At 38.9% G+C, this 19,832-nt stretch overlaps 1 protein-coding gene across 5 annotated transcripts; it reads left to right on the forward strand.

Annotated features, from left to right (window-relative positions):
• The first annotated feature begins 1,940 nt into the window (after positions 1–1,940).
• rorc (RAR-related orphan receptor C) lies at positions 1,941–19,529 on the forward strand. 5 transcript variants are annotated; one of them, XM_034101537.2, is made up of 13 exons: positions 1,941–2,234; positions 2,317–2,434; positions 7,789–7,818; positions 14,503–14,588; positions 15,519–15,660; positions 15,745–16,104; positions 16,197–16,298; positions 16,383–16,504; positions 16,927–17,059; positions 17,151–17,258; positions 17,384–17,494; positions 18,076–18,185; positions 18,293–19,529. In XM_034101537.2, exons 2-13 carry the CDS (start codon positions 2,383–2,385, stop codon positions 18,455–18,457), a joined length of 1,521 nt encoding a protein of 506 aa, XP_033957428.1. In that variant the 5' UTR covers positions 1,941–2,234; positions 2,317–2,382; the 3' UTR covers positions 18,458–19,529. The 5 variants fall into 5 exon arrangements, with proteins under 5 accessions (XP_033957428.1, XP_033957424.1, XP_033957425.1 ...); XM_034101533.2 differs by having other exon boundaries at positions 2,340–2,434; XM_034101534.2 differs by having other exon boundaries at positions 2,340–2,434; positions 7,792–7,818.
• Positions 19,530–19,832: the final 303 nt, after the last annotated feature.

The raw sequence follows: 19,832 nt of genomic DNA on the forward strand, positions 1-19,832 counted from the left end.
GTATCTTGTATATATTTATTTTTCCTCACAGCCAACCAGCTCTGAATACCTTGAAATAAATGTGACAATTAGAAGTAAAATTACTATTTCATCCATTTTAAATACAAATACAGGAGTGGCTTATATTAGCAGGTTCTACTCTGAAGGTTCTTTTTGTTTTTATGCAGTAAAATATTGGTTAAGAGTATACAAACCTTGCACACATTTAGCTTCAGTTCTCACAGTTTGGTCTGACGTGTGGTTTTTGAGTGTCTGGGCTCAGAGGCCTGGTGGTCTTCTGAGGGCCCCTCACATCTTTAACCTCAGTACAAGTGCAGATGGAAATGCTATACCTAAGTTTCTAAAAACGTGTGTGTGTGTTAGTTGGTGGATGCAGGACAAATTAACAGTTTTTTTATTCTCCCCTGAAGAGTCATGTGGTCAAGTTGGGTTTGAGGAAACGGGTGGGGGCAGAGTGGGGGTAGTTGTTTTTAACTTTCAGTTAAAACCACCTGCAACAAGCTCTGCCCAATGTAGCACTTCCAAAGACTGATTTTTACTTTACCCTAAAGTGTATCTTCGACTTTGAAAGGTTCATTTGACCTGTAATCCTTAAAGAAATAATCAAAGAATGGCTCAACGTGGAAGCATCTGACAGAATGGCGGTATCTTTCACTTACATGAAAATGAACCGTTTTTTTAAGGACTTTTTTTCTACCAATTGTCATCTTTAAGTGTTAGTGTGGGTTGATTTCTTAAGCAAAATAGGACTCATATAGGATGTCAAGCTGTTACTTAATCATTTAGTAGAGAATGTATCAAAGACAGCTGTGCATGTGAACCAAGTAAAGATAACACACATTTCTCATTTACAGCCTCTCTCCTATGGATTTGGTAAGTAATGAACAGCTTAGAGGAATGGGCTCTGGTAACGTGTACTACTTGTGTTGTTCTTTAAGTGGGTTTTACATTTAATATTGATTAGTATCTTGAATAAATCATTAGACTAAACTGAATTTGTGTGGGACCTATATGGTTATCAACAGATTTCAACAGACATGCATGTTGTATTGATGCTTGGACAGGTATCCCTTGAAAAAGAGATCGAGGATCTCAATGGGACCACCTGGTTAAATAAAGGTTTAATATATATTTTTTAAATGTGCTGAGCTGAAAGAAGTATACTTTTTTGATCCTTTACTTAAGGATCAAATAACTTAAGTAAACAATACCACGTGGTATACTTATAATTTAAATCCCATATCAGTATCAGAAGGGATTAAATAGATGTCATAATATGTGATTAATGCATAAACAACAGCATTTTAATGTGGCATGTTGATTTGGAACAGATTTGAAAAAACTTTTAAGAGGATTTGTCTGTAAACACTAATCTCAAAAGTAAGTTGCTCCAGCTGTCAGATAAATGCAATTTAATAAAAATAAAAACAACAAAAAAGATTACTCGAGTAAAATATCTTATCACATTCCACCATTGGCACAATCTATCCAGCATGTGATTCTGTAAGCGTCACGTGATGGAGGAACATTTACCACAATGATGTAAACTGAGAAGACATATCGATTATTCATCGTTTTCTTTGTGTCTGAAGTTATTTTCCTACTTCAGATAAAATCAAGTAGCCTATTGCAATTAAAGTAGTCTCTCTGCATACTTTGCATTTAAAGAGTGCTGCAGGTGTTGTTTCCACTTGGTCTATCCAAAAGAGCGATATAAATGTTATATCAATGTTTTTCATGTTGCTGTTACTGTGAACATTGAAGTAAAAGGCCAGACCTGCATTCAAGTGTCTTCTGCATTGCACTTTTTTTCGATTAGTGTGGCGGAAATGTGTGGCAGCACCATGGGATTATATTTCTCCACTGAGCACTACAGAGCAAAACCCGATCCGCTGCTATTACGTAACAGCCGGTGACATAACTCTCTCTAGCCCGGGACGGTCAGGGCACACGGAGCGCGCGGGGAGGGGGAGGCCGGGGCGCGCGGCTTGTGAACGGCCGGCCGGTCCAGCTGCACTCTCCCCTCTGCTGCTGCTGCCTCGGGGGAATTACATTATTTCAAAAAATAACCACACAAGACGAGGTGTACTTTCGAACAAAAAGGGAGGCTGACAGAGAGGGGTAACAAGATGACGACCGAGTTCTGGGTCCCACTGTAAGGACAGGAAGGAGGCGAGATGGCAGTGCATGTTTTCAAATGCCTGCGCCGGCCCGGGCGCTAGAGCAACCAACAGGTAGTGTGAGCTCGAGTTTTGTCACGTTACCGTCTTAGTCTAATGGCGGCAGTGGGTGTTCAAAAATAAACTGACTTGCCAGGGGTTTGTGTGTGTGTCTGTGAGAGAGGTGAGTGTGCGGACCACCCAGTGTTTTGACAGGAGAGTTATGGAATATGAGGAGCTCGACGTGCCCCCCACTGACAACCCCATCAAAAGAGGTAAGGCCGGGGATCCATCACTGAGGTTTATTCTGCAGCATGTGTGGGCTTTGTGAACTGTTTTGCCTTTGGATGTAGCATATAAGGTGTTTTAGAGGCTAATAGCTGATTTCTTCTTTTATATTTACATTGCAGTGTTACATTGTGTCTTCATGTCCTCTCTCTTTGACATAAAGCAAGCCTTATCTCCCAGCATGCCATGCTTTGTCCACTCCCACCCACATTTATCTCCTCCTTCTGTATCTCACTTTGCTTACCTTTTCCTACACTGGCTGGTCGTCCCTGTCTCAATGTTCACTTTCTCTCCACTCACATTCATCTTCACCTGTTTAACCCTCCTCATCCCTCTCACTGCAGTGTGGTTAAGGTGCAGCAAGTGGGTAAGAATGGCAGTAAACCGGAGTAATCCTTAGGATTACTTCTTATTTTTGCTTCTGTTTTTGGTCAATGCATTACTATTCAAAGCCTCTCCTCTGCTAAAATCAAATTTGCAGTCACTTGATCAAGACACCTTGTCCCTCTTCCAGAAGCCCATTCTTTCCTACTATAATCTCAAGCAAGAAAAGAAAGTGTATATTTTTTTACAGTGTAGTAGCAACATCTAGTTTGAGTTAAGATAGCAGGATCACAGTTGAGTAATACTCAATTAAATCGTCCTGCATTCTAGATGTTATTCATTCGACAGTGCACACCAGCAATGACGCTGATTTTCCAGCTTCGTTTGTTCATAAAAAGTCATTAATTTTGACAGTAATATAGTGATTTGGTGATACTACAGTACCAAAATATATAGATAAAGAGACAAAAGATTTGAGGTTAACAGAGAGAACCAGAGTAAAAAATATGAACGCATGCAAACCATAAGGAATATTCATTAATATTGTCCAAAATAATGATTTCACAATCTTGGATTTTCACTGCACAATTATCATGGCCAAAATAATTGCCAATACAACAACATTAAAAAAAAAAATGGTATGTGGGGGAGAAAGACAAAGCATGAGCGAAGGGAAACATACATGAATAAGAGCTGGATTATTTACACGATTTTGTGTATTATTAACCTGACAAATATTAAAATGTTTATTATAATGGTTATTGTCAATACCGGTATATTGCAACACTCCTACTATAGTCCAAAGCATTTTTTTTATCTTGTCAAGTGGTAGAGATTTTACATGTTTTATTAAAATGTGGTTAGATACTCAATTGTACTGCAGGTAAACACAAGTTTGTTTTTATATAATAATAATAATAATAACAATAGATTTAATTTGTTAGCGCTTTTACAGGTGCTCAAAGACGCTTTACAGACATAGTGAAGGGAAAAGAAAAGGAAGGAACAACAAATAAATATATAGTTAAAGTGAAAGTCAAATAATACAAAAACAATCACACATTAAAAGCCAGATTGAAGAGGTGAATTTCTGTGAGTTTTTTTAAGGTGGTGAGGTCAGTGCAGTCTCTGATGGGTTGGGGGAGTGAGTTCCAGAGGGAGGGGGCAGCGACGGAGAAGGCTCTGTCCCCCCAGGTCCAGTGATTGGTGCGGGTGGGGATGGATAGGAGGTCATATCATACCTAAATTGCTTTTAAACTCCTTAAACTTAACTGTCCTGCCATGGGTGAGTGATGTCATTACGTTACATTCATTTAGCTGACAATAAGTACATTCATCCATGAAGAAACCAACTCAAAAGCAAGAATCCTGCAGGTACATTTCCTATCCAAGCCCAACCAGATTAAGTTATACTGCATTATCTTAAAGCCAAACCTTTGTAAGTGCTTTTTTTTTTTGTTCAAGCCAAGATAATTTTATTTTAAATTATAAAGATGAGATGTAAGGGATTCCAGTTGTACCAAATATGTCAGACAATTTTCTTGGCCATTTTATTTTAAATCATGTACAAGACATCCGGAGCTGGAACCACGTTATACAGGATACTGACCCGATACTACGGAAAAAAACATTTGAACAACCTTAGAGCTACACAGGAGGTTGAAGATATTTGTAAAAGAACAACATCAGCTAATTTATCAGATACTGGAATTGCTGTAATGGCATTTCAATCTGGTTAAAGTGAAGTTTCAGTGTGGTTGCACAGTTTTCCATTTAGCTGAGATGGCTCTTCTTAAGGTGATTCTTGGTTTTAGTGGCTGTTGTGGGTGTCTGCTCATTTTTCTCGAGCGCTGGGTTTGAATCTCTGGCACTGCTCCACATTGCATTTCCTCCTGTCTGTAGAATAAACATATGCTTCCGTTCATTATTGGATACTAACCGTCTCTGGTGTCCCTCAGGGATCTATCCTAGGTCTTTTCCTCTTTTATTCTGCAGTGATTTGTAAACTTAATATCCGTGTTCGTTGTGATTTCAAGCCTCTAGCCTCTCTAAAAATACTTCTTTATCATTCACAATCATGATTTCCTTTAAAATTAATTGGTATAGATGTTTTAACGAACGGTCTGTCATTTTTAGGCCAATAAACGGTGTAATGTTTTCTGCAAGACATTCCACAACATCTATTTCTGTTCATCTTAAAACGGTGAATCCTGCTTGTATTTCTTCGCACCTGGAGCGGTGTGCTTTAACATTTTATGGTGGCTTTTTTTCATTGGTAAGCAGTTAGTTCTGAGCTACATTTCTGGCTTCTTAACGATTCAACACCCTCAGACAGCTTTGTTAGTGCCATAGATTTGAAGTTAGTTTCTCTTTTGGTCATCACCCTACCTTTTTTATAAGGCTTGCCCTAAACATAGTTTATATTGATGTCTTTTTTATGTATTCCGTTTGTTGTTTTTATAAACATTTATTATTAACCTATTTGTTATAGCTTTGACTTCTTCTACACTACTTATGTTACACTGGCATGAAGTTGGAGAGTATTTATAGGATTTTTTAAATATTGTTTATATTGTAATATTGTATTTTTCTGTGCTGTATGTCATGGTTTATAATAAGGCCAAGCTGTCGGCCTGCTCTCAGGGTTCAGTGGTCTTCAGCGCTGTTATGTAATGCAGCAACTGTCACTTCAGCAGTCAGCTTAGATGTTAGAGTGTAGAGAAGAGAGTGAGTTTCTGACTGATGAGTGGAGTTGATGTTTGTGGCTCTGTAATCAGCACAGTCGTTTACAGTGAGTATGTGTGTGCGTGTTTGTTTGTGTGTGTGTGTGTGTGTGTGTGTGTGTGTGTGTGTGTGTGTGTGTGTGTGTGTGTGTGTGTGTGTGTGTGTGTGTGTGTGTGTGTGTGTGTGTGTGTGTGTGTGTGTGTGTGTGTGTGTGTGTGTGTGTGTGTGTGTGTGTGTGTGTGTGTGTGTGTGTGTGTGTGTGTGTGTGTGTGTTTGTTAAAACTGTGGGGTTGACGGCTTGGCTGACAGGTGTGTCTTGTCACGTGTGCATGCTATGTCACATTTAGTTTGTTTAAAAGCCGATGCTGCTGATTGCATTATGTTTTCCCCCTCACCACTAGCCACCGACCGCTAACCTTTTTCCGTTCCATTACCATCAACTTTAATAAGTAGAAATCATTAACACCACATTTCAGAAATGAGCATTGGCCGAAATTCAGTCTGCTGCGGATTACTTTTAATTATTTTTAGTGAGTACGTTTGTAATTTACCACAGTAAATGCCTGCAGTTGTACATTTATATAACTGACTAATACAACTATATTGATGCAAGGCCTTTGAAACTCTTTAAAATAATAACTTTTGAAAGGTTGCAAAAAATTATTGGATTAAAAAAGTACTCTAGAGTACGATTTCATCCAACATAAATCTTTTTACTTAGCAAACCCTCACTTGGGCTTGACATTTATTTACTTTTTTCCGCTCTGCTTTCTTTCCTTGCTTTCTGCTTATGAAGCAAAACTGATTTGATGAGGGGAGGAAAACAGTGAAAACCACAGAGGGCCTGATGTGACACCAGACAAAGACCGGCTAGCTCTACGTCTTCCATTGATACTTATCTCCACTGCCTTCAAACCTCTCTATCTCACACACGCAGACACACAACTCCAGAAATAAACCCCATGGCTCAGAATCGCCCCTCTGCAAGTTTAGTCACACTCACTGCAATTCAGACTTTCTCACAATTGTGGTCAAACAGGTAGACAAAAAAAGAGCACATATTGCTTCACAGACACCCACTTTCCTCTGCCTTTATCTCCTGTGTGTGAATGTGTGTGTGTGTGTGTGTGTGTGTGTGTGTGTGTGTGTGTGTGTGTGTGTGTGTGTGTGTGTGTGTGTGTGTGTGTGTGTGTGTGTGTGTGTGTGTGTGTGTGTGTGTGTGTGTGTGTGTGTGTGTGTGTGTGTGTGTGTGTGTGTGTGTGTGTGTGTGTGTGTGTGTGTGTGTGTGTGTGTGTGTGTGTGTGTGTGTGTGTGTGTGTGTGTGTGGGTGCCGAAGAGTCACACTTTTCAATGTGAAAAGGAATTCTTTAATGTAACCTCTATGTTATCAGTAGGGCTTCTTATCTGTCCACAGGTTTTTTTTTTACATTGGAAACAAATACAAAGAAAGTAATGCATTCTTAAAACCCTGAGCCAAACTGCCATCAAGCATTTAATGAGGAGTTTATATCTGTATGTTTAAGCAGTTGTGTCAAAACACTTTTCATAGCTAATTTAGTCCCTTGATTCAAATTTAAGTCAGTGTATTTCAGGATTTAGATACTCATTTGCAAATGTAATTTAGGTTTTAATGTATTCTAAAATCACAATAATTTAAACTATTGTAAACATGATGATGCGATGCCAAGCTAACCATGCTACAGTGCATGATTGAGTGGGAAAGAAGTATTCAGAAAATTCAGAAACAAATATTAATACAAAATAACAAAAGATTATAAAGAAACTCCAAAAATATAAAAGTATTATATTCTAAAATAGTAGCAGAGGTTTTGGCAACAATACACACTTCAGAATGAATGGTATTATCGAAACACCCCCTGTTATTGTAATATTATATTATCAAACAACTATTGTGTAGGCACTACTTTTATGCTTTAGATTTGGAGTTGTGGGTATTCATTTCTTTCTGAAATGTTGTGAAATAGTGTAGTGAAATGCAAAGTAGCAAAACACATTTTTAAATAAATATTTTAAAGTACAACTATGTAAAGTACTTCAGTATATATACCTTGCTTCTTTGTAACATGGGCAGATTGAATCCTCTTTATGAACCTGTGTGCCATTGAGCCCTGGGTTCAGTTTGGGGGTCAGCCTGAAGTACACTGCATGTTGTGTTTTTGTCTGTCAATTATTCTACTGGATGCTCATGTATAGTACAGCTTGTAGTTATACTTACATTTACAGTAAGTGTCGTGTAGTTTTAAAGTTACTAACTGAGATGTTTCTCCCTCAGAAGGAGCCGTGTCCAAGAAGACTAATTTGAGTAAGTTCTCTATAAATATTTTGTTATCGTGTGTGTGTGATAATGACATTGCTTGTGTTTGTGCTAGATATTTTTGTGCATGCATTTGTGGTTAACTTCGTAGTTACTGAACATACAACATGTTGCACCTGTACAGCAAACACACGCACTGTGTTGTCGCTGGAGTTGGGCCATTAGCAACATAGTGTGTGTGCTGTGTGTTGCACCTGTGTTGCCTCACACACACACACACACACACACACACACACCCATATACCGCACACACCGGTAAAAACACCAACTTCTATGGCTTTGGCATATTGGCATCCGAATGCAGATGACAGCGATAACATCTTGTCTGTTTTTAACTTCTTTGGTTTTACACATTCTGCCACAACTTTAGCACACCTGGCCGTGTTATCAAGGGTGGAGACGCTGAGCGTAACACACCACCAACCTTCATGTTAGCTGGTGTGATGATACTCAAAAGATAAGCACAAACTATGATGACTTTATTGATTGTTGCTTGTGAGTTAGAGTATTTGATAAATCATTTTGGATTTTGTTTCTAGGATAGCAGTTAAGAAGTGGTGTGAGATCCAGAGCCAGGTTGGCCTTGTGTCATTCAGTCAGCTGCTGTAGATGGAGCGATGATAGAGTGAGGGTAGGCACCTACAAGTACCAGAGTTGTTACTTTTCTGCTACCTTTTAGTTCACTGCATTCATCAGGGAAACATGTGTCTGCATTTCTCTGACAAATATAGCAACTCATTACTTAAAAAATGTAACATACAAAACATAACCCTCTCAAAAAAACATGTTAAATTAGTATTTATAAACTACCTAGCTGAACATAAAAAGTAGTTATAATGAGCTCCAACTCTTTTACTTACATGTTTTACTCGGTCCCCAGTTGTTCCTCTTGAAAATGGTTTGATTTCAATTCTCAGGGAGATTCTTAAAGCAGTCAGACATCATGAAGTGGATTTTTTTTTTTTAAATATGTGGTAAAGAGTGAGGGGGTGAAGGATAACAATAAAGGTATAAGGAAAAAGTACCTTGAGAAAAAAAAAGCAAGGGTAAGGGGTGTGTGTGTGTGTGTGTGTGTGTGTGTGTGTGTGTGTGTGTGTGTGTGTGTGTGTGTGTGTGTGTGTGTGTGTGTGTGTGTGTGTGTGTGTGTGTGAGTGTGTGTGTGTCGTGTGAGTGTGTGTGTGTGTGTGTTGGCCGTCAAATCAATATATTTTATTATTTATTACATGTTTTTAGGTCAAAGTTTCTCATCTACCCATCCTCATTTCATAGTTTATCAAACGTGATTGTATAACTGTGACGTGATGCTTCTAATGCACCATATTGTTATCAAGATGCATTATAGTTTCACGTTAAAGTTGAATCAGCTTTATCTTTTTGTGCTTTTATCAAATCTCTGAAATAACTGGGTAATCTTGCACTTAGACACCTGTTGCTTCAAACATGTGACCTCTTTTAATGTCTTTGTTTCACTTTGTATGGCCGTGGGATTAAGCATTTTAATTATGGTTTACGCTTTTCATTTCATTTATCCCTGGGTTGAACTTCATTCAAATGTTCACACATGTTTACATATATTCAGCCCTCTCTGCTTTGTTTTTATTCAATTTTGTATTGATTAATCAGACATGTTTTGTATTAGTTCTGTCACATTACGTAAAATGCACACATACTTTTGCAATCTGTTCAATTTTCACCTTATGAACGCCGATGTTTTTATTTGTTTTGAAACTTAACTGAATCTCCAGAGTTCTTGATACGTTCATATCAATACGTGTTTCAGTTTTATGGTTTGGTAACATGACTCAAACCCTTTGATGGATATAAGATTTGAATCATTTCTCAGATATTTCTTCCCTCTGCCTCCCACACACAGCACGGGCAAGAAGCTGAGCTGCCTCTAGATGTTAAGAGACAAGTGCAATAAGTGCATTAAGTTCAAATGTATATACTTTTTATATTCATGTGCAAAACACCTTTTGTTTAGTCATAATTGTTGGTATAATTGACAAATTACACAAATTAAAATTCAAGTTAAGGTTTGTTAAATGTTGCAAACTCTATAGTGAACACTGAAATCTTACCAAAGTGCAACCGAAAGAAACAGGAAAGCAGGATTCTTCACGACTGCAGTGTGTCAGTTTGAATGGACTGACCTCAGAAACATACAGGATGCAGAGGAAATGCTGATGTTATTGTCAAACATTTAGAAGGATTTCTTTTGTAATGATTTTTTATTCATAGTCATTTAAAAAAACAAAAACAGGTAGAGAAGATAAGGAAACAAACAATGATACACTCTTTCTGTCTTGCAACATGCGAACACACGCACACGCACACACGTATAGATACCGAAGCACACACTGATCCGCAGCTGCTTTTTAGATGGCGTCTAGATATAGCATATCTCAGCCCTGCAGCTGTGTGTGAATAGTGTGTGAAAGAGAGGCTCCCATTGCAGACACATTTTTACTTCTGTGTCTTCTCTTCAACAGCAAACATTTCATTATGTAAATGTTACACACTCACAGTGGGCTTGACACCGTCACAATTTACGCACACACACTTTTCATATGTCTTTGTTGTTGAGTTCGGGGGATTCGTACAGCTTCTTAACCTGAGAGGATTTCCTTGTTCCTCTGCACTTCCAAAGCAGAAGCGGTTGGCTTGAGATCAAAGCTTACATCAAAATCGCAGGTGACACATTCCCCCCAAAATATGGTTATAGAAATACAACATGAGCTGATTCATACGTATGTCTCCTTTTAACACCCCCATGTTCAGCCTGCACTTCAAAGTTAGACGTGGTAAGTCTGATGCAAATTGGTGTTAAGATTATAAATCCCCTTCTCTCAGATTCTGTAGGAAGATGCTCTCTTTGTTGTTGTCAAATAATGAAAGAAACTCGGTAGTGAATGAGTTTATGTGACAACCAGCACAGTTTGATAAAAATCTAAAGATATTTATCACCCGTATATCTGCAGTCACCGTTGTGATGCAACCTGAAATATAAAGTAGCTAAATATTAAATACAGGAGATTTTCAAGAATGACTTTTAATTAAAAAATACCCTGTTAGTACAAATAATGTATATCTTCTGATAAAAAGTTGTTTTGTCAAAGATCCTTTTGTACGGTTTGCCAATGGTTAAGATATTTCTTAAATTAAGGTTTTCCCTTTAAGGAAAAATTATTCTGCCAAATTTTGAGTCAGGGTTCATTTGAAAGATTTTACATATTATTTTCCCTTTTCCACTTCAGAACCAATTCATTTAAATGTGAAGATTTGATACAAAATGTAACTATAATCTACTATATTTTTAAATGTTAAAAGCATGCGTTTGATATATTAGTCAAATGTATACCTTTTATATTAAAATGTCACAGCAAGATACTTGATACCTGTAATTTATATGAATTAAAGTAGCCCATAAAACGTATAAATAACAAGGTGCCTGCGTACATGCGTGCCCGTCTGAGGATGTGATGTGTGTTTACAAAGTTTGTTTGCATATTGTTTCCGTCAGTGGAACATTTTTTTTTTTTTTGTTCGTTTACAGTGCAAAGAACTGCTGACGAGTTGATTTTAGCAGAGAATGAAGAGTTGAGATAAGCAATCTATAACCCCCCCCCACCACACCCCCACACAGACAGACACACACACACACACCACACACACACACACACACACACACACACACACACACACACACACACACACACACACATACACAGACACACACACACACACACACACACACACACACACACACACACACACACACACACACATACACATACATACATACACACACACACACACACACACCAACTCACACAAACTCAAAAGCATGTACTCACGTACTCACGCTTTCTAGGATAAAATCCAGACATCAAACCTTTTCCTTTGTTTATCTTTTTTCTCTTATGATTGCCTAATATATTAGAGGTATACGGCATATAGATTTGTATTGCATTTCAGTTTTATTTGGTGCGATTTGTTATATTTTTATCATCTCATTGTCGTGCTTGAGAATTACAAAGATTGGGAGCCAAAGTGATTGTCCAGCAGGAAGTTGTTCAAGAGTGACTTTCATTATCTGTATTTGCTGTGATACACAAAAGCTTCTGCTCTTTGTACTACGACTAAACGAGTGTGCTTTTCAAGTCATTGATAACCCAAAAACTAAACTAAATGCTCATCAAAAGACGTAAATCAGTCCGTCTCTGTGTAGCAGAGTCTTGCTACACTTTGCATGCGGAAGCGTGGGAGGGCACTCTTTTATTTTGACACCAAACCAGAACATTTCCACCACCGCACACCTACTGTAATCAATCATCTTCTCTTCTTAACAATGTCGATTTTACGAACCTTTGAAATTGATTGGATTGGTTGTTTCGTTGAAATCTCATTGCAGAATTAAGATGTTAATACAGGTTAGTGTGGCATGTTTATGGTTGGTTTCATACTGTAGAGCGCTACTGAAACAGAGCCGAAATATAAAATGTTGAGGGTTTAACAAGAGATATTGTAAAACATGACATAATGCCACTGAAACTAATAGTATTGCTTGGACATTGGTAGCTAAATGAATCTTCAATATTGTTTCAGTAAATACAATCTACAGAAAAACATATTTTTTACTTTAATAATTAGTTAATGCTGGGTCTGCCACATGATGGTAAATCAACATAAACCATTTAGTGCATTCGCAATTTTGGTGAAAAAAGAAATTAAACTTGTATGTAATTGTAAAATAGGCACCGTTTTTCAGTCATATTGTCTGAAACACACAATAACCCCATTCTTTGTCACAAAAAGAACCCGCTATCAGACGAAATAATGGTGGTTTAGTTATTTTTCAGTATTTCATCACTACACTCACACACTGAGGTGCTGGCTTTGATTAAGTCTGTGGCTGGAGATAGCAAGGTGAGACCATAAAAAAAGCCCAAAGAAGTTTTGTTCACTTACTTACTAGATAAAGGTGTCTTGATACCCACAGGCCAATAAAAGGCAGATTCCCTGTGTGTGTAATTTGTGGCTGGGTTGTCATATATTTCATATTTAAGAGCTATGATTGCATGGAAAGTCCATGAATGAGAAATGTATGTGATTGCTGTGTGTGTGTGTGTGTGTGTTGTTGTTTTTTGTGTGAGTACGTGTGCGATCAGTGAAAGGTTGTGGGTCACTGTGGATTTCCTGTTTTTTTGAGGTTGACAATCAGAACTGAAATTGCGAGAGAAAAAAACTGCAGAGACCACTCATACTCCCCTGCACGCAATCATAATCACAAGTCAGCTACTTTTATCGGATGACTTTATATGATATCTGATTTTTATGATATTAAGATTGCGGGAACTGTTTCAGCTGAGTTTCTTTTACCCAAATGATCCAGTCATGATTACTGACAGTTGAATTTGTGAAATACTGTAATCCTTATCATGGTGAATCTCATTTCTGTGAACTCTACGTGATATTTAAAAAGTGCATTTCACCCCAGACTGGCTGTCCTCCAGGAGCCTTCAGGTGATCCCTGTGGCACCAGATAAAGAGGGGACACACTGACACACTAACACACACTCGTGAGAAATCTGACACAGTTATGCACGGAAACAAAAATACTACTACGTACCGTAAAAGCATCAGAGAGTTTGTGTCGCAGAAAATGATCACACCTTCAGCGCTTTTGGGGAAGGAAGAGCGACAGGAATAGATAAAAGGAGATTATTTAAAAAAAAAATGACAATACTGTTTGATGTGTCCCCATATAATGTTAAATGTGTTGTATATTGCAAATACACAGTCCTTATTACTTGAATTGGACATTGTCAGGATATACTAAAAAAACTGTTCACACCTGCTCCCAACAATGGTGTCTAGACATGTGTGATTCTTTAATGAATCAAAGGACATCCGATTATGACAAAAATCGCCACTAAGCAAGAGACTGATGGGCGTGAGAGTTGCATAGATCAGGGGCAGGGGGGGAGGGGGGAGGGCCGTTACTGGCAGTGATGAAGGTAGAGAGAGTTCATTACTGGCAGCTGTAACTTATGAGCGAGATAGAGAAGGATTTTTGAAAGACAGTGAAAGACATGAAAGAGGGACAGTCACAGTGAAAGAGAAGCCAGTCAACCACTTGAAAGGACTCTGAGGTTGACACCTTCGTCTTCTCCGTCTTTCTCCACTTGCAAATATTCCACGTCTTCAGAAAACTGCTCGCCGTATTTGATGTTATTTTGTTCATTATTATTAATTAAGACAGGAGGTGTTTAAGAGGAAAATACCTTTGGTTCTCGTTGGTCCCACAACAGTTGATAGATGTTTAAGGGGAAGTACAGCCTCACTTAAGTTCTCACGGTGGGAATCGCTTTGCAATGGACCACTTTGGGTAAACAAATTAAGCATTAATATGATGTTTATTGGCATATTTTACCTCCTTAGAAGCTGTGTGATAAGTTAAGATTGGTGATATATGGGTTTTCAAATTATTTATGAATCAGAAAACGATCATTTTCAATATTATTTTAAAGAACAAGCTTTTGTGTTGTTTAATTTCATTGAGACATTTTAAGCTTTTTTCCAAATGTTCAGCTGCTGATTAAAATGTAATCTGGGTGTGAGGTGGAACTTTAAAATGTTGACATAAATGCTTTTTCTTCTGTGTTTCAGCCCAGATTGAAATTATTCCATGTAAGATCTGTGGGGATAAGTCCTCTGGAGTCCATTATGGAGTCATCACTTGTGAGGGCTGCAAGGTGAGATGAACAACATAGCTACTGTAAACACACAAACACACATATATTTGACATACTAGGAACAACAGTCTCGAGAATTAGATGAGGCCATTAAAAACTTTTTTTTCCCGTTCGATATGAAGTTGGATTATTTTACCATAACAACTGTGGAGGAAACAGCTAACCTTATAAAACAATTCACCTGTCAACACCTCGAATACACCAGCTCGAATACCTCGAATACACCAGCTCGAATACCTCGAATACACCAGCTCGAATACCTCGAATACACCAGCTCGAATACCTCGAATACACCAGCTCGAATACCTCGAATACACCAGCTCCTTAGTTTAATCTGTACACAAACCTGAAGTCTGAAAACAACGCCATATGATTTTACAAAGGTTTATGTGTCGTACTATTACTTAACCCAGGGCAGTTACATCTTGGAGTCGTGCTGATTGCCGGATCAGGGTTTGCTATTTCCTCCTTTAGACTTTAGGATGTTGACATTGACAGATGAGAGTCGTATCAATCTTTTTATATAACTTTCAAAAAGACAGAAAAAAAGTCTACTTGCCAAATTGAATTATTCTTTGAAAATGAATAGTTCGAGCTAGCCTGGCGTATCGGCTAATATTATTTGGTGTTGTTTTTTAATTCCGCATAGTATATTTGGGATGATAACAAACAAGAAAAGTGAGTAAAGAATGTCCAAAATGAGTTTGATGTTATTTAGAAACACAGTAATGTTAAATGGTTTCTTCATCAGAAAGCACATATACATTTCACATTTTTTATAAAGGGATAATGTTTTATAATGTTTTGCGGAGGTGAAAAACTGTTGGCTGATATATTATATTTTTGTAAATCATGATTATCAATATTTGTATCTGCGTCAAAGTTTCTGTCGGGCTCTGTTAACCACTTGGCACCTGGATCCCTCCTCAGGGGTTCTTCCGGCGCAGCCAGCTGCCCACTGTCTCCTACTCCTGCTCCAGGCAGAACAACTGTCAGATCGACCGGGCCAGCCGCAACCGCTGCCAACACTGCCGCCTGCAGAAGTGCTTAGCACAGGGCATGAGCAGAGATGGTGAGACACACAAATGGACAAACTATCTTCTTCATTCACAGCATTTTTTTTATTTCAATGTGTTCATGTGTTTGTCCTCCTCAGCTGTGAAATTCGGGCGGATGTCCAAACGTCAGCGGGACTCTCTGATAGCTGAAGTGGAGCTGCACCGGCAGCAGCAGCAGCAGCAGCAGCAGCTCCAGGAAGACGCCCCGTCTCTCTTGTCCTTCGCCCCCACCAAGGCCCGTCCAGACCGCTCAGTGCAGCTCCTTCAGCCCATGGCCTCCGCCTACTCCTTCAGCGGAGATTCTGAGCTGCTGTCCTACACCGCTGATGTCCACCCTTACCTGATGTGCTCCCCCAACGAGTCCCAGGTGTCTGGTATGATCTACCGAGGCTCCGCTGTGTCCACCACCTTGAGATCCCAGGGGAGGGGAGACAACAGCGGACACCCTGAGATAAGAGGTGAGACACTTGTGTGTACCAATGTCTCTGTGTTCCGATCCCTTCATCCTCTTGTGCTTATTCCTCGTTTGTCTTTTCCTTTCTCATGTCAGGATTTGACTCCAGACAGCCGCCTCATGATCTGGTGGCGAGTCACCCCTACAGCCCTCTGGAGGATCCTTACAGCCTCTATCCTCACTCTCTGAGAAACGTCGGTGAGCAAACAGCACAGTGGGCTAATGTGTGTTGACTCTATTGATTTTTTATATTTATTAGGAGCTTCTTTCTTTGATTTTCAGATGAGCTGTGTGCCAGCATCGTGTGCTCCCACAGAGAGACCACTCAGTACAGGGTGGAGGAGCTGCAGGCTCTCAGATGGAAAATGCTCAGCAGAGAGGAGATCCAAGTCTACCAGAGCAAAGTAAACCAGCCTGATGACTGTTTTACAATTCTCAGTTCTTACTCTCATATCTCAGAACAAAACATGCCATTTAAGAAGGCTTGAGGTTAAAGCTACTTTTGATTCATCAAACAGAAAACTGAGAAAACGTGTACCATTCCTCCCTCTTTGATCACACAGGAGGAGTATGTTCAATTTAATGTTAATTACTTTATTGATCATACAAACATGTCTTTTAAGCATATTTTATATCATATTTAACAAATACAGAGTAAAAATACTGAAACTTGCTATGCTTGATCAGATCACAGGACATTAACATTTAGGATGAGTTCAAATCTGAGTCACTTTTTCTTTTGATTGATTTGAATTTTTATCTTGAAATAAACTTAACCTTAAATATTGAACCAACATTTTATTTTATTTCTTATCCCCACTCCCAGTCGGTGGATGAGATGTGGCAGCATTGTGCCATCCGACTGACTGATGCCGTGCAGTACGTGGTGGAGTTTGCGAAACACATCCCAGGTTTTCGTATGCTCAGCCAGAACGACCAGATTGCTCTCCTGAAGACCGGTGAGTTTCCCTGACACAAACAAGAAGTCACCTTCACCTTCATCAATATCAGAAATAGATGTAACTTCTCTTCTCTTCTCTCTTCAATCAGGCTCCATGGAGGTGGTTCTAGTCCGGATGTGTCGCTACTTCAACACAGAGAACAACACCGTCTTTTTCGATGGGAAATTTGCTGGAGTTGAAGTCTTCAAGTCTCTGGGTGAGTAGTGCCTTACACGCTGCTCAAACCTGAAGCACAAAGGCAGTTCTGAAACCAAATGGGCACTGAACAGAATATATAAATATTTGATGATTTATCATACTCTGTGGTTTCTTATCTTGCAGCATGTGGTGATTTAATCGCAGCAGTGTTTGACTTCGCTCATGATATGTGTGCTCTAAAGCTCACTGAGCAGCAGATCGCTCTCTTCAGTGCTCTGGTGCTGATCAACACAGGTAAGACCAACTCCCCTGTCTTTCAATTATGTAGATTGTTATTCCCTCAGATCTGAAACATAGAAAAACAGGAAGACAATACAGAACCTACAGTTGGTTACCAACAGGCAACATCTGGCAACATCTATCCTTCTCTATGTTTTCAGATTAACATGGATGGTTCTTGATGATTCAATGTTGGGGTCATATTTTTTAGATAGTTCAGAATGTAATTTATTGATTTTAGTCTAAATCTATCTAATAACAGACACAATTTGTATCAATATTGCAGAAAATGTGTTTTGTATGAAATGAAATGTATTCTTGCCAAGTATAATCCATTGTTAAAGAAGCTTCTCAGCATTCAGGTTTAGTTTAAAAAAATGACATCAGAAATAAACCTTTTAGCCTTTATCCAACACATGTGTTTTCGCCTTTATTCATTCCCATACAATCTGCCTCTCTGCCCCCTAGTGGCTTTAAATGGACATGGTTATAATAACAGGCAACATTGGGAACCAGTAATATATATATGTAGGTCCATTTGAATGTATGTTAAGGGTTTACAAAACTAAAACTAGTTTTTTTGTCTTTCTGTGCAGAGCGTCCGTGTCTGGAGGACAGAAGCAGAGTTCAGCGAGTGCAAAGAAGCGTGGAGTTTGGACTCACACACATTGTTCACCGAGACAACCAAGAAAGTCTAATGCACAAGGTACATGCCTCAGTACCGGGTTGAGTTATCTTTCTCTTATTCTTCTTCCTGAGTGTTCCTCACTGTAATAGAAAGGATATCTGATTGTGTGTGTGTCCTCCCTGCAGCTGTACCAGAGGATGGCAGTGCTGCGTTCACTGTGCAGTCTGCACATGGAGAAGCTGCGCTGGTTCAGTCAGCGTTACCCACTCACCGCTCACTCTCTGTTCCCTCCTCTCTACAAGGAGCTGTTCGCCTGTGAGGCCGAGCTGCTGCCGGGAACCACTCACTGATGATTCACTCGATCATGCAAAGACACACACTTATTTGAAGTCTCTTCTTTACTTCCTGACATAATCTATTTTTCTAATAATTAAAATAAATGAAAAAAAGTAATCTTAACTTGTTTAGTACTGTATTTTATGAATTCCAGCTGAGTTTTTTTGATAGATTGCATCAGACAGAAATATCAATATTTTCATAGTTTAAAAGTATTTTATTATTACAGGGACCCATGCGTTTTGTTGTTGTTTGACGGTACATTGTCAGAGGGGTCCAGAATTAATTTTCTCTGCTACCATGAGTTACAGTGCATCTGGATACAGACATTTTAAAAAGCAGAACACCTTTCATTGTCAACTAAAGTTTCAAATGCTAGTTCAGAAGATTGAAAGTACTACAGTTTATGTATGTGCTAAATATGTCCGAACAGAGACACAAGGCACATAAGGAAGCTGTTTTTTTTCCAATTTGCTCTGATGTTCAGAAGTGACAACCAGTTTCTAATTGGCCAGAGGTGCTCTCTCAGTCTTTCATGAGCCTGTAAAAAGACCTTCCTTCACATACCACTCACACATTTGAAGGTTAATATAGTGCGTAACAAGTAGCCCTACAAATAATGAAATATTGGTGTGTGACAATTACATACAGAGTGTTAAACACACCCAGAAAACAGAGACAACCTGCCTTGTTTCTGTAGAGAGATGTCTCTCCTCTTCAGGTTCAGAACTCCTGCAAAGCAGCCGTACCTCTTAAATGTCACCCTTTGTGTTTGAACAAATCCTAACAGGCTGTTGTTTTCTTCAAGCTTGGAAAAGATGTTGCATTAACTGTATACATTAAAATGTGAGAGATAAAGTAGTGTTCAAACTTTTGCTTTTTTTCTCAGAACTTGCATATGATTAGTTTACATAAATACAGCCATGACTAAAGAGGAAATGATGAGAGGTTTCATCATTAAATATCGTATGACCAGATTTGGTTCCAGGAAAGGGGAACCGCCTTTCCTGGAACGACTGAGTTTAAAATTGGCTAATTCCATGTAAATCCTTAAATAAACGAATGAGGCTGTGAAACCAGACAGATGTGGTAACTTCATTTGTCTTTTAGTGGTGTAATAAAAACAGTCTTAGACTTATGCATGCAAGAAAAAGATGCACGGTACACACACACACACACACACACACACACACACACACACACACACACACACACACACACACACGCACGCACGCACGCACGCACACACACACACACAGTTTGCATTCATCAGACTTAGCTCTGAAGTGATTAGCATGATCTCAGCAGCACAGGCATTGTCGTCATGTTCTTGGGAGTTGCTGCTGCAGCACTCAACACACAGGAAATATTAGTCATTGTGGGTTAGTG

The sequence above is a fragment of the Pseudochaenichthys georgianus genome, chromosome 16 (genome assembly GCF_902827115.2).
Source record: "Pseudochaenichthys georgianus chromosome 16, fPseGeo1.2, whole genome shotgun sequence".
Lineage (NCBI taxonomy): Eukaryota > Metazoa > Chordata > Actinopteri > Perciformes > Channichthyidae > Pseudochaenichthys > Pseudochaenichthys georgianus.

Coding starts and splice junctions, on each gene's coding strand:
- rorc (XM_034101533.2), top strand. CDS start 2,188: ATGTTTTCAAATGCCTGCGCCGGCCCGGGCGCTAGAGCAACCAACAG. Junction 14,589..15,518: donor TCACTTGTGAGGGCTGCAAG/GTGAGATGAACA, acceptor ATCCCTCCTCAG/GGGTTCTTCCGGCGCAGCCA. Junction 16,105..16,196: donor CGGACACCCTGAGATAAGAG/GTGAGACACTTG, acceptor TTCTCATGTCAG/GATTTGACTCCAGACAGCCG.